The 23,840-nt window shown below is 35.4% G+C and overlaps 1 protein-coding gene across 1 annotated transcript in view; it reads right to left on the bottom strand.

Moving 5' to 3' along the window:
- The window catches only part of ITFG1 (integrin alpha FG-GAP repeat containing 1), an 89,268-nt gene that overhangs the window by 7,747 nt on the left and 57,681 nt on the right, over positions 1–23,840 (bottom strand). The window contains exons 11-14 of the mRNA XM_086469035.1: positions 19,478–19,628; positions 18,889–18,997; positions 14,939–14,982; positions 12,916–12,994 (exon numbers count right to left, since the gene is read on the bottom strand). Of these exons, the coding sequence (XP_086325161.1) occupies positions 12,916–12,994; positions 14,939–14,982; positions 18,889–18,997; positions 19,478–19,628 (383 nt within the window). The remainder of the gene's footprint in view (positions 1–12,915; positions 12,995–14,938; positions 14,983–18,888; positions 18,998–19,477; positions 19,629–23,840) is intronic.

Genomic DNA, 23,840 nt, shown 5'->3' with positions numbered 1-23,840 from the left:
GCTCAGACTCAACATGTGAAGGTTTACTTTAATTCTTATTAGTGTTAATCAGTAAGTACTGTTTTTTCTTGTGTCACAAAATTAGGTAAGTAAATTCTCACGAACAAATTCTCAAATAATAAATTAATTTAATGAAAACAGGATTACAGTGGTTGCAAGTTAGGCCCTAGTGAGAGAACGTAATTATTCATAATTAAAGGAGACTGTAGGGGAAAAATAACATTCTTTGTTTCCTGAAAAGGCAGTAGGGAAACAGAGAAGTGTTGCTATAACAGGTTCACTAACATCCCATTTCCGAAGTATACAATTATTTCATTTAAATAAAAATCTAGTAATTTTTTATTTTCTGGCAAACTGATTCAGATCTTACGTAGATTCTTTGTTCATTCTCTAGAAAGCCTCTTAGTAAGTGATCTGGTTACACAGCAGGAATGATATCAGCACCTCATTAGCACTGCAGTGAATTCAGTCAGCCCTTCTCCAGACTGATAGAAATGAGTTCAAGGGACACCTGACAACCACAAGTAGGTTTACGTGATCAATAGAAACAGTTTTTCAAAGCTATGATGTAGCGAGTATTTTTTAAGCATCAGATTTTTCTCTGCTTTGACACCTGACAGATTATGCCTGAAATTGGAAATTATAAGATAAGTGACAAAATATAACAGAATGTGAATTAAAGAACATGAATTCACATTTTGTAATGAATTTACAGCCAAGCCCTTTCTACCTTTCCACACTTTCTTCCAAGGCTCAATTCTGAAAGTTAGTATTTTGCCTCAGACAACTGGCTGTTGGCCATACTAGTTGCACTGCATCTTGCGCAGCTGCAGTGAACAGAGTGGGCGGGGGAAAGCTCCCCAACAGCCACCACCACAACTTCTTTGGCAAAGCCAAACATACTTTCAAGAAAAAACAAACTCCCATTCTTGCCTCCCAGAGACAGCTCGATAAGTGCAAACATGCATTTGCCACTATACAGCAGAATTTACACCAAGGGACTACCAAGATACAACACCTACTTTCAGAAGCAGCTCTTCAGCTTTTGTATCCTCTTGTGGGAGACAAACTACTTTGTATATTGGATGACAATAATTTGAACCGCTATTCAATACAATAATTACTTCATGGTTCTATTTTTCTGAACCTCCCCACCTTCCACCAGCTTTTTAGGAAGAAGCCTGCCATATGCTGTCAGGCATGTTTTGAAACAGGCCTGTTTAATCATGAGTAAATATTCTGTATTACTGCCGTTTTAGAGCTATGATAATTTTATTTAAAAAGGCAAGATAAATGTCAACTAAATACACTTAGGTGAGATCTGAAAAAATCAGCATGATGCAGTTACCTTTTTATTAAGCTAAAATGCTAGTAGCAAAAAACCACACAACCCAACCCTCTAACAGTTTTTCCTAAACGTTAGGCATATTTTAGATATACTTTTTCCCCATGCAGAACAATGTAATGAGCAAGCGGACGTGGAAATATTTTAATAGGATTTGTACTTTCAGTCCTCTGTTGTGAGGGCAAGGTGTCCTGTGTGCATTGTGAGGTGAATTTCTAGATTATGAAATGTGTGGCAGAAAGCATGAGCTGAGCAGCTTTTCTCTTTAAGAAGAGGGATTTTTCCAGTAAGTTGAGAGAACAGTATAGGACTTGAGTCTTGAGTCTGTCCCTGCTTTGTCACTGACTTCCCTTACAAGATCTTGGCTGAATTGCTCAATCTCTAGGTCTCAAATTTCCAAATCTAAAGTTTGAGTATTCTCAAATTAAAGTAAGCAATTAATATCTGAGAGCACTGGCTACCAATATAAAAGTAGCAAGGGGCAAAGGTTTGACTTGGTTATAAAAACAAACAAGGTATGTCTTACTTGATCATGCTATAACATAGTAAAGAATTTTCTTTAAAAATTTGTTTGACTAATGCTGAATTTTGAAGGACTGCTCCCATAAGAACAAGGTACTGCTGTAATATTTAACATTGAAAATCTTTTAGAATGACTTTTGAGTGAAATATTCAGGATTATGAGGAGACTGCAACTGAAATCTTCCTTTTTTCTTTCATCATACAAGTGAAATGAATGTCAACTAAATTAAAGGAAATAAAAGAAAATGTCATATACCGTGTGCAGTCAGCCTTAAAGAGGTTAGAGTGTCAGATACTGCAGCTAGAATTCTTAAAAGCATTGAATAATTTCATGGCTACTAACACTGGTTCTTATGCCTACTAAGATAAGGATAATGAAATCTTATGCTTCAGGATGTAAATAGATAATTTGCAAAGGTCAGAAAGGAACATTTTCTTCTACATAGCAGGCAGAAAATGTGCACATACTTTTTTTATTTGCCTTTAAAATTGGGAGATACTAGCTGAACAGGATGATAGCATACAGAAGGTTCTAGTTTACTTTAAAGCTGACTACAAGTATGAGATATTTGAGACTTTTTTATTTTTCTCCCCCTTAAATTCTGTAAGAGTTTGATGGTTACTCAAATGTTCCACTTAGAATTGCAAACAAGTAATTAAGAATGACAAGTGTTCATCTGAGAAAGGTAAAATCCCTGAACAAAGATTAAAAATAAAAAGAGAAAGTAAAGAGAGTACCGTCAACAGTTCATTGTCATATTTGAAGTTCTCAGTCACCAGTAAATACTTTACTTACTAAAACATTTCAAATTTAAATTAAATAGCAACTCTAGCCATTTGCCCTGTTGTAAACCTATGGTAAACAGTTTTCAACTTGTTCTAAGATTTGAAAATACCATTTCATCCTCAAAAAGGAAGGTGGGGTTTATTTCTTGTACTAAGATTGTCCTTTAAACTTTTGGAAGCCTGTGCAAGCAAGATGGAGAAAGTGGCTGTTGCTTCACAGTTTGTTTCGCTTCATCAGTAGAAAACCTTCTCCTGTCCATGCTGTACATTATTACTTTTTAATACTACTTTGAAGACTATTCAACACTGTCTTCTGCCTTATGCTTCTTGTTTCAAAGAGTTACTTGGAAGCACCCAGATATCACGGGCTCTGGTACTGGTATAGGCGTTGGTGTTTATATTTTTGTTTTAAATCATAAGTCACTAAGTTTATTGCTTCAAAAGCCTTGGGCAGAGTAAAGAAAACCTCAGCATTTTAAGCCATGGTTTTCAGTGGTTTCAGCCTGACAGAGACAAAATTCTGAAGAAATAGCTAATGATGTTTAGGCAGCTAAACCTTACAAAATTTTGCAGAGTTTGATATTCAGAAGTAATTCTGAACATTTCTGAATCAATTTCCTTATTTTTGAAGTCTGGCATATAAAATTTGAAGCAATACATATCATTAACCTTTTGAAAAGTCTTGTCTGAAAAACAGAATGATGTGTCATCTATGACACACACAGTACTTGTTCTTTTATATCTGAATTAAGGCATTTCCCTTCTGTTTCCATTATACTGATGTAAACTTGCTGAAAGCTTAAAAGTATCCCCTGTGCCCTGGGTTAAATTGTAATGTCCTCAACAGCTTATTTCAGGCAGCGTAAGTGCTTAAATGAAGCCAATTTAACTTTATGAAGGGAAGGTGATTGCATTTACATGTAGAAGCAATGCTGTCTATTGTTTCTTTAAACAGAACTGATAATGTATGATATTGGGTTTATGAACAGTCTAGTTGAACCTACATAAATAGATTCACAATACTGATATTGTTCCATCAGTTTAAATAAGCTTATTTCGTGGAATAATAGAGCAGAACACACAGGATCACTACACAGAATTGAAAGACTAATGGAAATTCTGATTTCAAACTTGTGGTCTCCTGAAGTGCCATTCTTTTATTTTTTTTATTACACTTTGCTTGACAAAATATCATTTGCATTTAAGTAGCCCATTAAACCATTTAGATTAATTCGGAATACAGCAATAATATTTAGGCTTTCAAAAGTCCCCCAAATTCAGTATATTAGAGGACTGAATAGCTAAATGTATTTTCAGAAATAAAAATGTTATATCATAATTTCTTCCAGTTGCTGTATTTTTCTCTAATTAATGATGCATTTATCAGAAGCTTTAATACATTCACTAAAATAGCAACCCAAAATATTTGTGAAGTGTGAATCAACTTGTCAAAAAAAGCCCAGAGTCAGAAAATAAAACAAGGAATTGCTTTGTTTTAGCCATACATACTTTGTACCTGTTGACAGCGCAGACAGTTTTTCTGGTAAAAAACCAGTTCATTGTGTCAAACACTGTATCTGAGTTGTAGCTCTAGTCTCAGACTTGCATCTAAATTCTTCTGTACCATCATCTACCTTAATATTGAAGTCCACACGAGTGACAGCTTTTTTATACATTAGATACACATATGCATCCCTAGAAAAACTGAAAATTATTCCAAAAAACTACACATAGAAGTTGCATGAATTGGTGCATAGCTGTGGACAACACGCATGCAACAGCTGGAGTAAGACAAAGCCAGTTCAAGAGTTAGGTAAAGTTTCCTAGTGAACACACGTCACTTATGCTGCATAGCTGAAACACTACAGTGATATTTACTTTACAGCAATTATCAGTATTGTGCTACATTGTGCTCCAAAGTGCTTCCCCATCTTTTGAAGCTGGCAGCTCCTTCTTTTATTTGAAAATATACCAGAACCACTTGCTGCAAAAGAAAGGGAAAAATATAACTGATAGTAGTGAAATATTTGTGTCATATGCATAAGAATTTACAAAGCAGCTTTCAGGAAAAAAAAAAAAAACCAAACAACAAACCAACCAAACAAAACCCCAACAACTCCAAACTTGAAAGCTTTTTAGAAAGTTGGAGAATTTTATTTTCTTGGCTTTCGTTGAAAGCTTTACTTCAGTTCCCTTATTACTGCTGGTGGAGTTGTAGGTCACTGGTTGGAAAAAAAAAAACAACCATAGTGGGGAAAGAGCTCTTTTTGTGCTTAAAATTTTGCAATGTTAGCTTTGGCTTTCGAATGGCTGAGGATGTCTCCCTCTTCTGACTTAGCTGTTTGCCTCATTTCATTAGTCCACATGATAGGAAACTCTAGATTAATACAGTACAGAACTTCACCTCAACTTTTTCTGCAATACCTTTTTCTCGAGTTCAGCAATAACTGGGGAAAGTGGATTGAAAGTGCATACCTGCAACTTTGACACCTATTACCTGCAGTGCTGCTAACATTTATGGTACTACCTCTGAAAGCCCAAACTCCAAACCTGATGCATTTATATGAGAACATTTGTTTTCATTAACAATAACTTTACATCGTAAAGTTACAGAATTAAAACTAGAAACTCTTTAAAAAAACCACCAAAATTTTCATATTGCTGATATTCCAACACTTTGCACAGGGGAAAGTTGTCTAATTTCTAATGCCTAAATATTTGAAGTTTGGTAATATTGCATGCAACATTACAAGTTCAAATAAGTTTTCTAAATGAAAGAGTGTTATATACAAAAACATACTAGCAGGGTATTCCCACCTACAGCAACCAGAAAGTCCCTCTAACAGAATCCAGCTATTCAATTATTAAATTATTCCACCTTGTTCCATGAATACACTCTTCTTTCTGTATAGTGGAATTCGACATAATGAATCCTGCAACATCAAATGGCTAGTGAAATGAATTTTGCTTTTGTCTGGTATATATTGGATTGTTTATGTTTAAATTCTTTACTCTAATAGCTGCTAGACATTTGTGTTCACCTCACAATCTAATTTAGTTAAACAGCATGAGAACTCAATGTAACAACAGGCAAGAGTAAGCAGATTTCAAAAATGGCATGACTTAACAGCATGTGAAAGGTCATTCTGCCATAGAAAGTTTAAAACAAAACAAAGCAAAACCAGCGAAATAAAAGAGCTCTGAAATGAGAATTGTAAAGGCTATCAGTCCATACAGCTTCAATCGCACAGATGCTTAACCAAATTATAATTTGATCTAGATGAGCAATTCAATGAATCTGTTTATGTGAAAGTATGCCTACATGTGGATATTGATCTTTGAGTAAACCTTAAACATTTATTGTTCTGTTCTTCCTGGCCCACAGCATTAATATTTTGGTAGAGACAAACTGCAACGATGATCCTATTTATTTCAAACTCTATCAGCATATTTTTACTTTAAGAGATAAAGTTAAGATGTCCATAGCGCAGGCTGAAATATGGAAGATATGCTGCCATTATAAGCGGAAGTGAAAACACAAAACAGTATGTCAACCTGAGGCTCCTGTATAATCACAAGGGTTCATCTGGTACACACAAGATAGGTGGTATATCAGAAAATATATAAAAAATATTTTAGGTATGCTACACACTGCAGAGAATAACAGGCCCTGCCCCCCATACATGTCCTTATCACAAAAATGGCAAGAGGGAGCTGCGAGTGGTTTTGCCTCAGCTGTCTGGCCAGTCAACACACTCAGGAGTCAGCCAGTACTGCTGCGGTTATGGCAATGCTTTGCAGCTACCAGTCTTATCCTTCTATCTGCCTGTCTGCAGACAGGCAGACTTCAAGGCCAGGAATTCCTACAAAGGAGAGAAAGAGAAGGTATCTGAGGGTTCAGATGTTACACAGAAGAGGGAGAAGGCAGGAAGACAGAAAAATTGGGCTGCAGTGAAAGGGGAAGGGTTATCAGAAGGAAAAACAGGGCAAAGAAACGCTGACTGCTAAAGGCAGCCTGATGTTCATAGCATGAAGTCTTTACAGGACTACCCAGTCATTTGACATGTTCAGCCCTTGACCAGACACCATTGCAATAACAAATTTAAAATGCCTGTCTTGTGCTGGTGCTACAATGTCATTGTGCAGTTTCAGAAAATACTTCAGTAAATTAACAACTGCTCTGTATTAAAAGTATCTGATCTTATTTATGTTGTTCTGGGTCCACAGGGACATTAGCCCTAAGAAAATCAGTTGGTGTTATTTGTAATAAGATAAATGAAACCAAACATGTCAAGTAGGTAGCCTTCTCAAGAAAACATAAAGGATCATTATTGGTACCCACTTCAGCTTGTAAAAATGATACGCCTGCATTTTAGCCAAGGTCAGACCTGTGTTGAGCCGTATAGATACAATCTGCAGTAATCTACTGTCATCAGTCATTAAGCCAAATTGTATTAAAATCAAAGAGATTTAGTAGGGCTACTATTTGATTATCAACAATGATTTTTTTTTAGGATGTTAAAGTTAAAAGAAACAAAACAAAACTACAACAAAAATACAACAAAGCCCAACAGTTTGCATTTGGTTAGCTTTACTAAATTCATCTTACGTATCCTCCTCCCACCCCAAGAACAGCTTTGATCTACCCTGTGCTCAACTTTAGATATTGTCTCCCCAGTTATTATACTCTAGTTTATGCTATGCATTGTTGCTTGCAGGATTCAGCTGGAAAACACTGTGTCAGAATAATATGAGAAATTTCTTAGAAGCCAATAAAAGCCAGGAAATGCAGATGTAGGCTGAAAATCCAAGCTGACACTCATACTTAACTGTAGGGTTCCTTAAAAATAACAAGTCCAAAAGAAATAGGGAGTTGAAAAGGCAGATCACAGGAAACCGATCGGATTTACACCTGGACCTGATCTGATCTCAAGCATAAAGTTCCTTAAGTATTTGAAGAAGCTGTTGCAATTTAATTTCTTCTCAGAGAGCGGTCTGTGGAGATATCAGCCGCAGATGTAAGACCCAGTACTTTTCAATTCTAATGCTTATTTTGGCAATTGCTATTCCTTGTAGCTAATTTAACAACATTTCATGTTGTAAGATTACAAGTGAATTGAGCAATGTGAAAGTAAAAGCACAGAATATGCGCTAATTATTATTCTGCTATCTTTTAACAACATACTGCAATGTTAATAGGAGAGAGAATAATTCTAACAATGTTTTTTAAAAAAACACCCTTGTAATTATGCAAATGTCCTGTAGTTAAGGCTTGGCAGATCAAAGAACCTTAAAATGAATTAGATAAAGACAGCCATATGTGGCTTTTCATTTTACCCTTTGCATGAATATTGCATATGTGAAAGATACCATAATGCAGAACTAAAGACCTGCAGAATTAGGAAGATCAGAAGCAGAATGGTGGACATTTCCTTGAGTACTGGGGCCAGAAGGATAACTTAAAATGACTGGATAATTTGGTTTCAGTGGTCCAGCCAATCCCCTGTTAAGGCTGGTGGTAAAGATACAAACAGCATCAGATGACTTGGGGAAAAACAAATGGAATGGTGAGCATCATTTTCATTAGAAAAAGAACTATGGTGTTACTCATGTTACTTCTTGGGAAAGAGATGGATTATTTTAAAAATATGATTACAAATTATCAGATTATGTCATTATTGCTTTCATGTAATGAAAAACTTCAGGTATAGATTATTCCATGATATTATATAACACAAATAAGTTGATGAAAATTAGTTTTCAAATAGTATATTGATGCCATACTCTTAAAAGCTTAATGTGGGAAAGATGTTTTGTAGGCCTATGCATGGCCCAAAAATGCCATGTGGGTTTGGTATTGCCCACCAGTACACATGTGTAAGTGTTGCTTGAAGTTTTTCTTGACAGTCAAATAGAATACAATTGTGATGTAAGACTGTTTTTCAAGCTAATAACCTGTAGGCTAGTAATTCTAGTTAGAACATTTACTGAATTTTATGAGTAGGACTTGTAAAAGAAGAAAGTTTAGCTACAAACTTAATATAATAGCTTTAGAAAATGTGACTTTGAAAAGTTCTTGCAGGAATTACACAGACTCAAAAAACAAAAATCTATTAACATACTACAGGTGAGAAACTGATCAAAGACAGTATTAGAAAATTCCCTGTAGCAATACTGCTAGGGTCATAAATGAACCTGGAATCCATTACTGTTATTTCAGAATGCCAAAATAGAAAAGGAAATTCATCATGATTGGACTCTCTTAGGTTTTTATTATTGTAAATATGGTAGCAGTGAAGATGAATGGTACTATAGCAGTATTAAATCACATTTGATAGCTATTTCTTAAAGTAAATGGTAAAAACATTGCATTTCTAAAAGCACTGTCATTCCCTAGAAAAAAAATACAAAACCAAAACCAACTAAACCCTAAAGATAACATTTAAGATACATCTATTTGTCTTTGTTCTTGGAAGACAGAACTAGAAAAGAAAATTAAGAAAATGATACATGAAAGAGCTTCAAATTTGGACCTAGCTTTATTCTCCACAGATATAAGGAATTTGTAAGCAATATACATTCTTCCATGACACAGAGGTCTGCAGTTGGAAGAACATCGTTATTTTGCCACTGAGTTATTTTATAAGCTTGCTTAAGTAGTAAATGCCAAAGGGTCAAACACACACAAACCAAACCCATCTAAACTTGTATTTCCTCAAAATGGGGTTTAGAATCAGTTTATACTGCTGTGAATTAACCTTTTAATAGATATTCTGCACTTGAGATCCCACAAATCCGATTTTCTAAATAAAATTAATGTCAATTTACAAAATTTATTTTAAAAAGCAGCATTTATTATTCAGATATGCCAAGTTTCAGTTCTCTAGTTACTATTTACAATATTGCAAATATATTTTAAAGAATTTAATAATTCTAATCTAATAATAGATTCTACTAGCTGTTAGACCTGACTTTTTTTGTCTGTTGTATGAGTTCACTTAAACATCAGATTTCAAAGTCTGAGATTGTGTTAATTAGAAATAAGTAGCAAGAGTTAAAAACTTCTCTATTCACTACATGAATAATGAATCAAAATGAGTATAATTAGATCTAAGCAAAGGTTATGTTGATTTTTTGATTTATAGCCATTTTATAGTCCTTTTCTAAAGAAGAAGAAAAGGGCGAGTTTGATGGTTTTACTAATGTGTTTCTTCTCTTAGGCAAAAAACAGCTTTTTTGTTACTTAGGCAGAGTTATGCATCAGTACTCCTGAATCTCTAGTAAGATTGTGTGTAGGTATCTGTTCACAAGTCACATGGCCAAAGGAACTATGAAGCTGTGTTTTCATTAGGTTGGTTTATATTCACACGGGTGCACCAAATTTAGACAGGCCTGCATTAAGTCCCAGTAGCCTGTAGTAATAAATACATTACACTATTTTAAACTCACCGATGACATCATTTAGATGCAAGTTCACCCAATGACTGCATTCCACTAACTTTTAGCAGCAGGCTGGAAAGAAATTTTATAATATAAAAATTGTAGTAATTTCCAGTAACTCTGACAGCAGCTTTAGCAATAGCTCCATATGCCAAGTAGATAGCCCCAAAGAGTACAGAGGGGCAGTGATCAACTGCAAGTAGTTTAGTTAACAGCATAAGGAGAGATTAGTGAACTCCAATCTTTATTACACAAAGTTGTGAAAGTAAAAGGGTTTTTGCTCTTTATTAAGATATGAAGTGCATTCAAAACTGTTTATACTTTTGTTGTTTTGAAAAACAAGGACTGAGATGTCTTTCAAAAAAGGAGTCGGTAGAACAAAATTCCTTGTACTTCACAATGTATGTCTTACCAGTATCCTGATACCTGATACAAACTCTATTCTAAAGCCAATATGCAACACGGAAGCAAAATGAGGACAAAACCCAAGATAGCTGGTCATCAAGAAGACCAGAAAAGGCACTGCAATGGGGATTAAAGTAATATGCATAACACTCTGGGAAGCTCTAGAAACCTGGCCTGAGGCAAAATGCCTTCAAAAACGGGACAGAAGCTGTCAAACTAAGGATGTTTATATTTGTATGAATATGAATCCTGCACGTCTTTGCAAGCAGCCCTACTTCCTGTATGGAACCTGCAACTTCTTTTAGCCTTATCTTCTATTTCCCCATAAACTCTCTACAGTACACTAAGCTTTTTTCTGCTTTGCTTCTTCGTTACTGCTTAGGCAAGAACATTTCAGGCTATGGCTAATAGCAACTGCACACATGCTGACCATATGGCCAGCCTGAGGACAAAACCAGACCAAATAACTGTTGATTTCCAACTAAGTCTTTTCCTCATGTGGAATTTTGTTCTTCTTCTGAAGAACTTCTACCAAACTGCCGATTTTTACAGAACTGGTAGTTTTATTTGAGGCATGTATACTCCAGTCAAAATTGCCTTAAGTAAGCTAGTGGATTCAAAAGTTATTAGGGGCCACAAATAAGGAAGTTTCCCATCCACAGGAATCCAGCCTTTTGAGGGACAAGGAGAAAGATCCTGTAGAGGCCTTTACCAGTATTTTCTGATACAGTTAACAAAATAGGCTGTACTGCGACTTGGCTCTGACAAAGCTTGCAAGCCTTCATCTTGGTAATTGGCAATAATGAGACATGCCAGTTGTTACTCAACCAGAACTGGCTGCCTAAGGGCAGGTGTCGGACAGTAACAGAGTGCAGCGTAACTAGAAATCTCTAAACGCATCATGGGGTTTTAAGTGTTTCTCACTAAATATGTAAGCTCTTTTTAAATTTAGCTTATGAAGAAAACCTTCAGAGCGATGAAGTCAAGTGTACAACTGGCAGGACGATTAGTTTGTTAAAATGAATTTGTGGAACAATTAGAAAAAATACTCTACGTTTTCATGTTAGCATTAATTATTAGTTTGATTAAAATGTAGGCTAATACTTTCAAGCTTTCAAACCTGTCTTTAAGCATGTATGAATACAGAAGTGCTACAGAATATCAGGATATGTTTTTGCAGCTATCTTGTTTGTATTTCAGGACACCTTTTTCTCTTTATTTTTCTAGGGTGGAATTAACAGTCCTGAGCACAGTATTCAAGGTAGGAGCATTACCATTGATTTAGGACCTTAACATGTCAGCATTTTTCCCCTCGTTATTGCTATTATTTAAATTAGCGTTATACAGAATACAGTTTTCCCAGTGAACTACGGCAAATCTTTTTTTAAAATCTGAGTTTAATTTCAAATAAGACTTGAGTGACAGATGCAGATGACTGCCAGTAGGAAGGAGTCGGAATGACACAACTTACAGACGTGCATACCCTAACCACGTTATGGCTTGCGAGTTTGGGATTTTTTGATTTTTTGCCGAAGCAAGAATTGAGTCCATTATGGTCATAAGATTAAGTCATAAATTAGACTAACAGACCACTTAGTACACTCACTTGTGTCTTCTAGGACCCACTAGTACATACCTAAGAAGACAACATAAACCCCAGGATATTCTAACATTAGGCACTGCTTGACCATGGCCTAATGGATTATTCTTTTTTTTTTTGTCTACTTTGGTTTTAGACACATGTAAACTGTGGCATCTGGAACATCTCATGCGATTAAACCTCTAGTTAAGCTTCAAGTTGCATGAAGCACTGCTGCTTTCCATTTATTTTGGCCCTGTTACCTAATGATTCCTTGATACCTTGTAGTTCTTTTTTTTTTTTTTACCTGAAAGGATACAGCCATTCCCTCTCTATCTTCCTCATGCTACTCATGATTTTATAGCCTATCAGATGTAGTGAACCACTCCAGAAAAATACATCCTGTGTTTACTGAATATTATGTTGATCCTTTTTCACGTAGCCACAAAATTCTATTTAGATATTTCAAAGTCACTGGTGTTTCTTAAAACATAATTGCTAACGAATTGGCAAGAAAAAGTAAATCATTAGAAGCTTATGGTATTTCATAAACTCATGATTTGTACCCAACGATTTTTCAGATTGGGCAAGATACAGCCAACTGTTCAAACACAATTTGCATGGGACAGAAGAAAAAGAATGCAGTTGCAATGTTTGTAATAAACATGCAATCTGTAAAGAAAGAAGAGAAAGTTAGCGGGTTTTGGCCTTGTAAACCGAAGACACTATTCAAAACCAGTTCCATTTCACTGTTAACTTCTTTCCAACTCTTTAGGTTGCCCAGAAGTATATACAGACAGACGATGCCGTGTGTATTCTCATTATGAGGTTACCTTACCTGACCCATTTTTCAGGTATCCATTTGCATCTACAGTAGTGTACTTGATGTAAGGACCGGGCTGGTTAACACCGAAAGGCTACAATGCAGGGGGGGGGTGAAAAAAGCAGGCAAAATTTTACAAACAGACAAAGCTATAGTAATAAAACAGTAAACCAAAGAAAAAAAATATTTCTAGATTAATCATTTCCTTTTGATATGGATAATTTCAAAATCTTGCAACTGTTTTGGTCATAGCATTATGTGGAAATTAATTTTCAAGATAAGGCTAATCAGTTGGCTAAGGAACATTTACTTTCTCGTGAAGAAAGCAATACTATTCAGTCCTCTGGCAAAAGGTTTAATGTTTCCTTGGAAGTTACAACTAAAATACTCCCCCCCCCCCACCAAATTCAAAGAAATAACTGCACGTTCTGAAAAAGCAGAACACATTTGATACTGTCTGATAGAGTGCACTATCTTGATGGTCTTTCAGAACTGAAAAATACTACATAAATTCAAAATTTTGTTACCATCATTTAGCAATGCTTTATTTAATTTATGAAAATGGTTGAATAGTTACTTGTCAGGTACCAATATCTATTTTAAGCAAATTCTCTTGAGGGAGAAAATGTGCTTAAACATCAAAGTACATTTATGGGGGGGGGGAATAAATCAAAGGGAGTTGTGGATTACTGAGTGATGAACCGTAACAAATGCACTTAAGAAGGGTGAGGGAACAATTATCTGCTATGGTGGGGAATGGAGAGGAGAGCGGACAACCGTAAGAATAGATTTTAAACAGAGTTTTCATTTTTTTGTTTTGTTTTTTAATGCTGAATTCAAGCTGCTATTAGGGCATCAAATCCAGTAAAGATCTTTAAAATGAATTACAGAATGAACACTAAAAGAAGAGATGATGACACGTTTCACACCATGCCTCAAAAAATAGTAAGTTCTAAACCATAAGAATAAGTGATAATGATGAGAGATGGGATCAAAGCCTGAAAAATAATAATTGGTTAGAATGAAAAGTAAAGAGACCGCAACGTTGCTGTTAATGCAGATGTATGAAAGACCTGTAAATAAGGTGAAAATCTGCTATTTTTTTTTCTGTGCCAAGCAGCTGTATTCTGGCATAACATACTTACGTTACTTTCTGACAAAGAACTTCTATTAAAGTGAAAGCAATAGCGCTTCCATGATCTTGATAATGAAATATTCACCAACATCTGTTGTGAAGATTTGCTTTTTAAACCCTCTCTTTAGTTTTGTAATGTAATTAAGCTAATAATACCATCAAACCCTCTTATTTTATATCAGAAACAAAACCTTATGTCTTAAAATAGGCTTGAAGAAAAAGTTGGTCCCATTTGAAGAAGTTTCGTATTTTCAAGTAAAAATTAAATTTCATATTTAATTAATTAATTAGTGCTAATGCTAGCTTTGATTCCTCTGAGTTCCTCTTTTAGGCCAACTTTCACTGTGAACATCGATAAACATTTTGCTAATTGAAAGTTTGCTGGGTGAGTTGCAAGGTCTCTGGACACGGTTAAAAGAATTGAAATACAAATCAGCACATGTATATGTTGCTATCTTAAAAATCATCAGAACCAAGTATATTTCCTTCCCTTCTATCCTTTGTATACTCGCTTACTATATTTTAGTCCAGAAGTGGCTATATGGCTGAATCTGTCCCATAATCAGTTTTGCCTGGCTTTTCTGACTGCCCAGAACAGGACTTGGCACAACACACAGTTTGGACATACAGCTGTATTACACAATTTTCTCTTGTATCTGGTATATGCCAGCCCCCATGATGCTGGGTAACAAAGCTCACCGCAGAATCAGTCAACTGATTTCATTTCTGAGCAGGCAGCTGGCGAAAGGTATAGGTCTCAAATATGCAGAACTTAGCCAGTAATTATTTGGATGACACATTCTTCCGGCCAATAACTGTCTTAACATGTGGAGAGTTTTTGGTATAATTAGACCTCAGCTTATTTGAAGCTAAATAGTAATGCAAAGTTATAGTTACACTTACTGTTATTTTCCGAGGACAGTCATTAGAACAGAGGCCACTGAGAACTGCAAAAACAAAAAAGTGAGCTTGCAGTGTTTATGTTAACAAACCATCTTACAAGCACTACCTCTGAAATCTGTTAAAGTATAGTAATAGTGTCAGGCATCCACTAAAAACACATAAAGAAAATAAGTGTCTTCTATATGACTTATGTTAATGTATAAAAAAATTCCTGATCTGCTTAAGTATACCTCCTTGCAGAAATTAAGCAGGTAGTCACTGTTTTATCATACCTCACTGGTTACCCAGCCTCAAAAGGAGAGATCTGACAATTATAAAATTTCTAAGTTAACATTTTTAAAACAGTAGACTGTACATTTTCTTCATTATTCTTAATTTCTAACCATTTAAAAATATTGACAGAGATTCAGCTTTACTGTTTTAACTGGTAAAAAGGTAAGTAAAGGCTTTTCCTTCTATACAAGAGATAGTATTACAACTTGGTTTAAAGCAATTCACAAAAGCTGTAACAAACAAAATCCCTTTACCTGTTTATTCTATGAATTCAGAAATATTATAAGCAGATGTGTATAATGCTACTTAATATCTAAAGCCTGTGGCAGTTATTCAATTACTTGTTTAAAACTTATTAGTTTCAAATATCAGTTAAATTACATAACACTTTTTTATAATCAACTAAATGACAATGAAAGCCACCAGTTCTATAAGCTAGAACATCCTGCCACACTGAGTGTTAGAACATCAGTACTAAAATACCTTTAAAACAAACAACAAAAAATACACCAAAAAATAATCTAAGGTGTCATTCTGATGCAAAATTCAGACTTCAGATGACAACAGTTTGGTTGAACAGCAGCCATATAACAGCTATAAGCAGGGAAGAGGATACAGACCATATAGTATTGAAGCCAAGTAAAAACATAACTTCTCCATGAATTATGGTATCCTGAAGCAAGTGTGGCAGAAAGCAAAAAATTAAGATTTGGACCAGATCTGCAGGCAGGTCATCCTAATCACCAGAAGTGGTGGTGTTTTTTTTTTTTTTTTTAAAAGCATTTTCTGTCTACTTTAAGGCTCCGTGGAGTTTAGCAATCAAAATGTTTGGGGACAGTGCAATACTAAAAGATGCACATAAGATGTTCATAGGGTAATAGTCTGATTAGAAATCATTCCCTACTGGAGTCAGAAATGGCACTGTTCTAGTGAAGGAACGTTTTTCTAGAATTTTGTGTGCAAATATTAACAACTGTCATGATTCCCAAGTTATCGTTCTTTGCTTGCAATTTAAAAATACTGAAATTTCCAAATACAGAAAAACCTAACATTTTTATACAGTCCAAAAAAAAAATTATCTGGACAGGTAAGATGAATGTGTGGCAAAGCAGAATTTGAAGACTGTATGTAGCTACATATAGACTTTTTAAGCTATAAGCTTATTTTATACGTTAGACATCGGTGTGTATGCAAGTGCAACCAACTCTTCCCATTTTGATGCAAAACAGCACACTGCAATTTGCTGTTCAGTTTCACTACTGGAACAAATAATCTCTACAAGTACATTTGGCATCAGTTATAATGAGCAAAACTATTCTCATTGTCCATATACCAAAGAAGTGAACATAATGCATTTATACACTAACTCACACAGAGTATGTTTTATTAGAAATACTCTCCCCTGTATCACAGTAAAGATATTTTTAGACCACTCATTAATTCCCATTTCCTGGAGCTTCTGTGCAAAAATACACCCTAAAAGGGTGCTAAAAAAAGGCTCACTCCAATTTTTAAGACAGATTTACACAAAGTGAATCAAAAAGCATGTTGCAAATTACTCTTTTCCCATTAAAATATCACACAATTGTAATTCTAACATGGCTTTGTGAAGTGTGTGATTTTTCTAGAGGACTTTCTGCATGCTTGTGTGAATAACACTACCCATATACAGTATTTAAACGAAGGCTTCCATCAACATGACAAATCATTATAAGGTATTATGATGAGAATAAAGCTCAGGCTAAGGAGAAAGTAGTAAATGCATCAGCCCCAGTAGTAGCTGCAGTTCCGTATCTTATAGCGTGCAGAATGTGTGCTTTGGAAGGATTAGATGCATTTAAATAACATTAAGGCAAATACATTTTTTGAAGGTGAACCTCTAGTTGTTCCTGTTCACCTTTGTCCTCATAAGCCCACATACAGCCTCATTTTTTTACTCATCCTTAAACATATCAAGGAAGACAGACAAGCAATGAGCTCAAAGCTCAACACCTTTGCAGTGAAGAACACAGTAGGGCACACAAGTTGAAAACATAATTACTATCAAATACAAGTATCATAATTTACTCTAGACTTTTAAACCAAGTCTCTAATTAATTCACACACCCGTGCCATGTTCATTGCCATTCCATGCTTTTACGGTAAGAATGCGTTTTGTGCCACGTGGTAGCTTCTAGGCTAAAAACACCGAACTGACTCACACATGGAAACAAACTGGCTCTCGGAACAGATCACAGAGTGTAGGCAAAATATACACTGTGCCAGTCTCCATTGACATGAACCCAGCCCATTTCGCACTAGATTCTGCATCATTTCCAGATGATACAGAAAAGAACTCCAGTAAAGTAGGCTTGAAATGACAAAGGTAAGCAAAAAAGGCAGAAGTCCCTGCTGGAAAGAAAATACTGCAACCACTCAAGGTATAGATGGAAATAAGTACACTTGGCTATTGTTTCTTGCCCAGGTTTCTGAAAATAGGCAAGATAAAAAGGCAGTCGTTGTGGATAAACAAAGTGTGGTCCTTTAAGTCAATACTGCTGTAATTTCTTCTGGTTCCTTTCTGTCTCACTATGGCATACATATTTATATGTGCAAGCATAATTATATTTTTCCTCAAATTAGCAATTTATGAGCTAATATTTCTCAAAATTTTAAATAGCATGACACATTAAAAAAATAAAAATCTAAGTTGAACGAAAGATATGTGTAGATCTAATGTCATTTTTATTTTGACATTATGTTATGTGAGGGGATAAGTGAAGGTACCGTACAAAAGATTCACAGAAGAGACCTCGTAAGTTCAGCTAGTCCAACCCTTTCCCTCAAAACCAATTAAATATACTACCTAATTTCTTAATCTAGTTGTCAGGACCTCTAATGTTGCTAAGTCTGCAGTTTCTCCAGGAATTTATGTTAGTACTTCACAAGCTGTCTTTTAGGCAATTATTGTTGCTCTCGTAGTCTGTTGCTTTATGCTGTATCCTGCATGGACACACAGAACACACTTCCCCTATTTTTATGCATCATTATGGATCGGAGACATGGATCTTCCTTACATTTCTCTTTTAGGCTGAATAACTTGGTTCCATGTGTTTTTCCCCTGCAGATCATATTTTTGGACACTTGATAATTCTTGTTTTTCCTTCAGATGCCAGCTGAGAAATGAGTTTTTAAAGACATAGTATCTGTCTTTAGAATTCTGCTAGGATGCAGAAGGAAAGTTCCGGGATGAAAGGAAAGATTTAGCCTGCCTCTAATTAATAAGAGAAATAGGACACGCATGCTTGTAAAAAAAAAAACCCAAAAACCCAAACAACCTCAAAAGAGATGATGAACACTTCTTTAAAGGTACTGCGGTCAACGTTGATATTGTGGTCAACGCTGATATTAAAACCAGCTAAAGTGCTGAAAATAGTGGGCAGAATTACTTTGAATTTTAGTAAGTACACTAAAACAAAAAAGAAAAAATCCTTTGTAATGAAACAAAACCAACTTATCCAAGTTCACATTCTGCAACAAGAGATTTCTGCAATCCATAGGATTTTCCACGCTGTGTTTTTTCTTTTCTAGAATTATCATACATATAGCATTACCTTAATATTATCAAATACAGAGTCTCAAATATTCACATTCTTCTCAAGGTCCCATTTTGACTTGATTATACACTGATAACTTACCAATAACTTTAACAAAATAGGCATCTGCTTCAAAGTTATTTTTTAATGTATGGATAGCAAAGTCCTTTTTGGAGTAGCCTTTGCTTAGCACAATGATATCCAAGATTCCCTAGAGGAAAAAAAATAGTTTATATTAGAATGCTGCTTTACTCTAGATAACTTCTACATTTAGCAAACAAATTCCCTTAGAGATACAAAGAAAAAAAAAAAAAGAGTGGGTGCAGCAAAGTTTACACTTTTGCTACTAATTTTAGTATCTTTCAAATCTTTTTAATCTATGGCAATTCATGCCAGAGTGCTCCACTCACAGCTACCCAGGAGAATGCACTGGTCCACGGCTTCTTTCTTGCCACTGAAGAGGGCAGCTCAAATGGAGCGTATGGAGGGTCAGCAAACTTTTAGGCAGTGATGGGCTGCTTCTACCTGCTCACCTTCCAGGGAGCATCTCGAGAATGAATTTCCCAGCTGAAGGCACTGCCTGCCCTGCGCTGTAAAGCCAACATCTCTACAAAGCAGTCTGCCAGCAGCACACAGACAGATACAGCAACACAGAAAGAGATAGTTTGCTGTAGTGAAGAGCTGAACTTACGTCTTCGTATATGTCAAAGAAGGTTGCTACCACTGCATCCTTGATTTGATTTAGATCTGAGAGCTCCCAAAAAACTTTAAACATGCGACGTACACTCTTGCAGCTTACATTATTGCATGGGACATTTTCTAGTAAAAATGCTTGTTGATTGCTGTAAAACATACATACGTATATATGAAACCCAACTTATTTGCTATAAACAGTCTAAATAATAGACATTACAAAAATATTGTAATTAAATAATTTAAGTCTGCTGAAGTTAAATATAACAAAAACAAAGCTAACAGACACTGGATACTTTAAAATCCTTAAGCATTTATGTTAACTTTACAGACAGAATTACAACCATTATGTCATGTTTGACTTAAACCAATGAGTACACTAAATAAATGGGTCCAAATCAGCAGGAATAATTTCATTAACCATCCACTCAGAAGACTGAACATATTCTTACTTTATTCTGAAATAAGTACAAGTGCACATTTTCCCTAACCCCTTCATGGTCCTTTAGCTTAAACACTACTTAAAAAGAGTCAGTGCTTTTTCGTTATTTTATGACAATCTCTTCCCACCCCAGCTCCATTAGTAAATTTTCTTACATGTTGCATGTTTTAAATGAATTAAAAATTAAACCAAATCTCTATTGTATGTTTTCCATTGTTTCAAAGCAAAATATAACACACAAAACCCAACCTACCAGCACAGTACGAATAGGACAAGACAAACCAAATTGGACATTTGCTGACACATAAATACAGACAGAAAGACAGGCTGTAATACTGAAACAAGAAACAAACAAACCAGAGTACCAGGTCTAGTTTAGCAAAACCTGCCTTCTAAAGGATTTATGTAATACACGCCGACTGGCCAGTGGGTGACACAAGGTTCATACGCGCACACTAATGACTAATAGCATTATACGCTGTCTCTGATGCTGTAACATTGCCACTCTCACTGGAACTGTGAAAACTTGTCGCTTTACCAATTGGGAGCCCAATTCCTTGGCAGGTTTCTATCCTGGGCACCCGCTAGAATCCATCACTGCCTTGGCAATGGGAACAGATGAAGTTTCCTCCTCTATTTCTGGGGGCGGAGCCCGGAGATGGAGCAGACAATGTTCTGTAACGCTCACTAAGTGTGTCAGAGCCCAGGGCAATACCCAAAACCACTTCATTATGACCTTGAACATACTGCTGTTTTGGAGGGTGACATGTGTAAATAGTTCCTCCTTTTTTGACTGAAATTGAGGGAACATGACTTTCCTTTGCCCCATGTTTTTTCAGCCCATTATCTCTTGATAATATACTAAGGAAGGATTTTATCATTAATATGTAGTAATTATCTACAACACATGGAAACAGTTTGAAAATAACTACCTCTAAAATGAATGCACTGACGCAGCAACTTCTGAATAGAGGAAAAACCAAAAAGCGCTCATTTGGTGGTGATGGACAGTCTTCAGGTTTGCCTGCCACCTTCCCCGCCCCTCGCCGCCCCCCCCCCCCCACAAAAAAGCAGCAATGTACTTGCAGCTTTCCTCATATCAGAGTACATAAATAGCCTTAGTGCTTTAAACTTCCATCTAGTTTTCAAGGTGAGCTACGTTCCGAGTTCCACTGAAGGCTGCACATATTATAACTAGTTGTCTTTGTGCACAAACCTAATTTTTCCCACCTGACTCAATTCAAGGTAAAAATAAACACTGAAATAAAACATTAATAAATTATTTTAGGTTTTGATTACATAATAATGAACACTAATGGATACCAGAAACTATGTACGTGTGTATATGTGTGTATACACACACACATATATTCTTAGTAATTGTTAGCCACGTTATGTCTGTCTTGATCCTTCTTAGGATCCACTCCCAGTTCTGTGCTGATAAAGGAGTTCCCATGTGCTACATCTCAGCGTGGAAGGAGGAAATCTTAGTGTGAGGGACATTCTTGTGGAAGGCTGGACATTTGCAGTGCCTTACTGTTTGCAGAGGGAGAAGTCGGCTGTTTGCTGCCTCCTCAGCTGTTCAGTTCTTTCTTGGAAGAACTCCTGACATCTGGATTTGGCCTATGAGCTCCAGTTGAGTCCTTATGTTATTTGGAGCTTTAATATACATGCATCACTATAATCAAAGTATCTACCTCCATGTTTTACTTCTGCTACATACTATAATTACCAAGAGCAAGTTTATGACCTTTCTATTATTTTGAAGCAAATTTTGAAGACTAACACCATCAGAAAAAAATCTCCATGTAACAATGAAAATCATCCGCATCCATAAAACGATGAAGCAACGTCCCTGAAAGCCTAAGGAAAAACTATGAAGACAGACACTGCTACAATAGTAAAACCTTAAAAATCAGTGCTAAAGTGCTACACAAATGCATAACAGTCAATATCAAACAATTCACTTTAAATACTGAGAAAAGGCAAAGCAAAAGAACTCCAAACTAAGACTAGCATTTCACCCTTAACATGCTATTTGCAGCACTTCTAATACTTAGGTACACACACTGATGTATACATAGAGGCAGCTAAATTGTGTGCTACCTGCATAACTATCCCAAACAGCTTATGAATGATGCCCAATAACGTATAGAGTTGTCTACAATTTGGAAGCTTCTGACAGAAGTCATCTATGCAGCAAAGCTAAATTTAATAAGGCTGAATAACTATAAGCAAGGTTTAACACCAAAGAAAGACTGAAGACTTATCTCCGTTTTGTTTTAACATATTTCTTTGCAATTAGAATTAAATATTTACTTCTTAATTTCATACATCTCTCATTTTGTCAGTTTTAGGCTAGTTCATTTACAGTTATACAGGGGACATCTAAATGACTAATATCTTCCTCCAGACACACAGAATAATTCAATTTGCCTCTTTTTCTTTTTTTTTATTTGCTCAATTCCAAGGTGTTTTTCAGTCCTACATTTAAAAGGAGTCCTCTGTTGTACCTTACTTCTGACAAGCAACAACTAACAATGATTTAGGAAAAGATAATTTGGTCAAATAAGAGTCCTTTCAAGTATACCGATATAAAGGAAAAATACATATACACTATTTTAAAACTGAGCATGAATACCTGGAAAGCATCATCACCTTGAAAACTTTCTAGAAGTGTATTATACTCAAAGTTCTTCATTCAACTGTCCATATCCAGTTTGGTGATAAATAACAGTAAAGATTGAAACTTGGAGATAGTACAGTATCTCTCTCTGACATTGCCAACGTTACCATTATTTTACCAGTGAAAAACCATTCCCTTTGAATAAAAGCATAACTGCAAAAATGCTTTCTTAGATTACATGTTTGCTATGCAAGATGGCAATTATTAGCATTTAATTTGGAAACAAGTGGTTAAACAAAATTTGTTTTATCTAATTAGGTGGGAGAAAAATAGGTGTTTATAGACTCACATGCAGTACTTACATTTTCAATGTTAGAGTCAATTTAAAACCAGCATGTGAAAAAATTAATACATTTAGATAGGAAGTAGAGATGAATTGATTAACAACTACTAATAAAATCCCTTTACCTATTACTAGTCTACATACATACACAATTTTTAATACATTCATAACTAGAGGGAAGAAAAATTCACGTATGTATGTAGCCTGAAGAAAAATCTGGACTGGAATTCTAATGTGTAGGTTTTGACTCAAGTCAAAAAACTAAAAGAATTCACAATGGACAGATAAATATATAAGAATCAAATGTGAATTTAGCATCTTCACCTGTTGGAATTTATTCAGTGTCTAGGTTCAACCCCCCACCACACTTTCAACCACAAGTGGGATTCCTTTTTTTTGTTGTTGCTGTTAAGGAATGCCTCCATGCTGTCAGAATATTACACGTTGTTGTTTGAAATCAAAAGGATGTGGCAGGAAATGAAACAGTGTAGTCTCATGGCAGTTCTGAGAATACCTGAAGCTATTAATCATTTTCCTGACTTTCCTGGAAGGACAGTAAACCAACGTTATTCCTACCTATCACACCTATTTCAGTGTTTTGTAGGTATCTTTAAGGATTTGATCTGAAAGTGCTTTCTTGATTCGTGATAAAAACATATAATTGATTTTAATCATATTCTTTCATTATCACGTATCAGTGTATTTTCAGATGAATAAAATGGCTTCTGCCTCTTAATTTCTTTAAGTTACAGACAGCAACTAGCAGCTAAGCTTCCTAGACTATAGCACAGATTGAGGTCAAGAGTTTACAAAAATGCTTTTATATCATTTAATCACAGTAATTAATCACTAAAATTAGATCTGTAAATGTAGTATGAAAGGCTTCAGAGAAAGAAATACACAGCTTGATCCAGAAGTGTTTAAAATCAATTAAATAAGGTTTTAATTTT

The sequence above is a fragment of the Leptosomus discolor genome, chromosome 8 (assembly GCF_034619465.1).
Source record: "Leptosomus discolor isolate bLepDis1 chromosome 8, bLepDis1.hap2, whole genome shotgun sequence".
Taxonomy (NCBI): Eukaryota; Metazoa; Chordata; class Aves; order Leptosomiformes; family Leptosomidae; genus Leptosomus; species Leptosomus discolor.
This window is presented reverse-complemented; position numbering and strand designations above follow the sequence as displayed.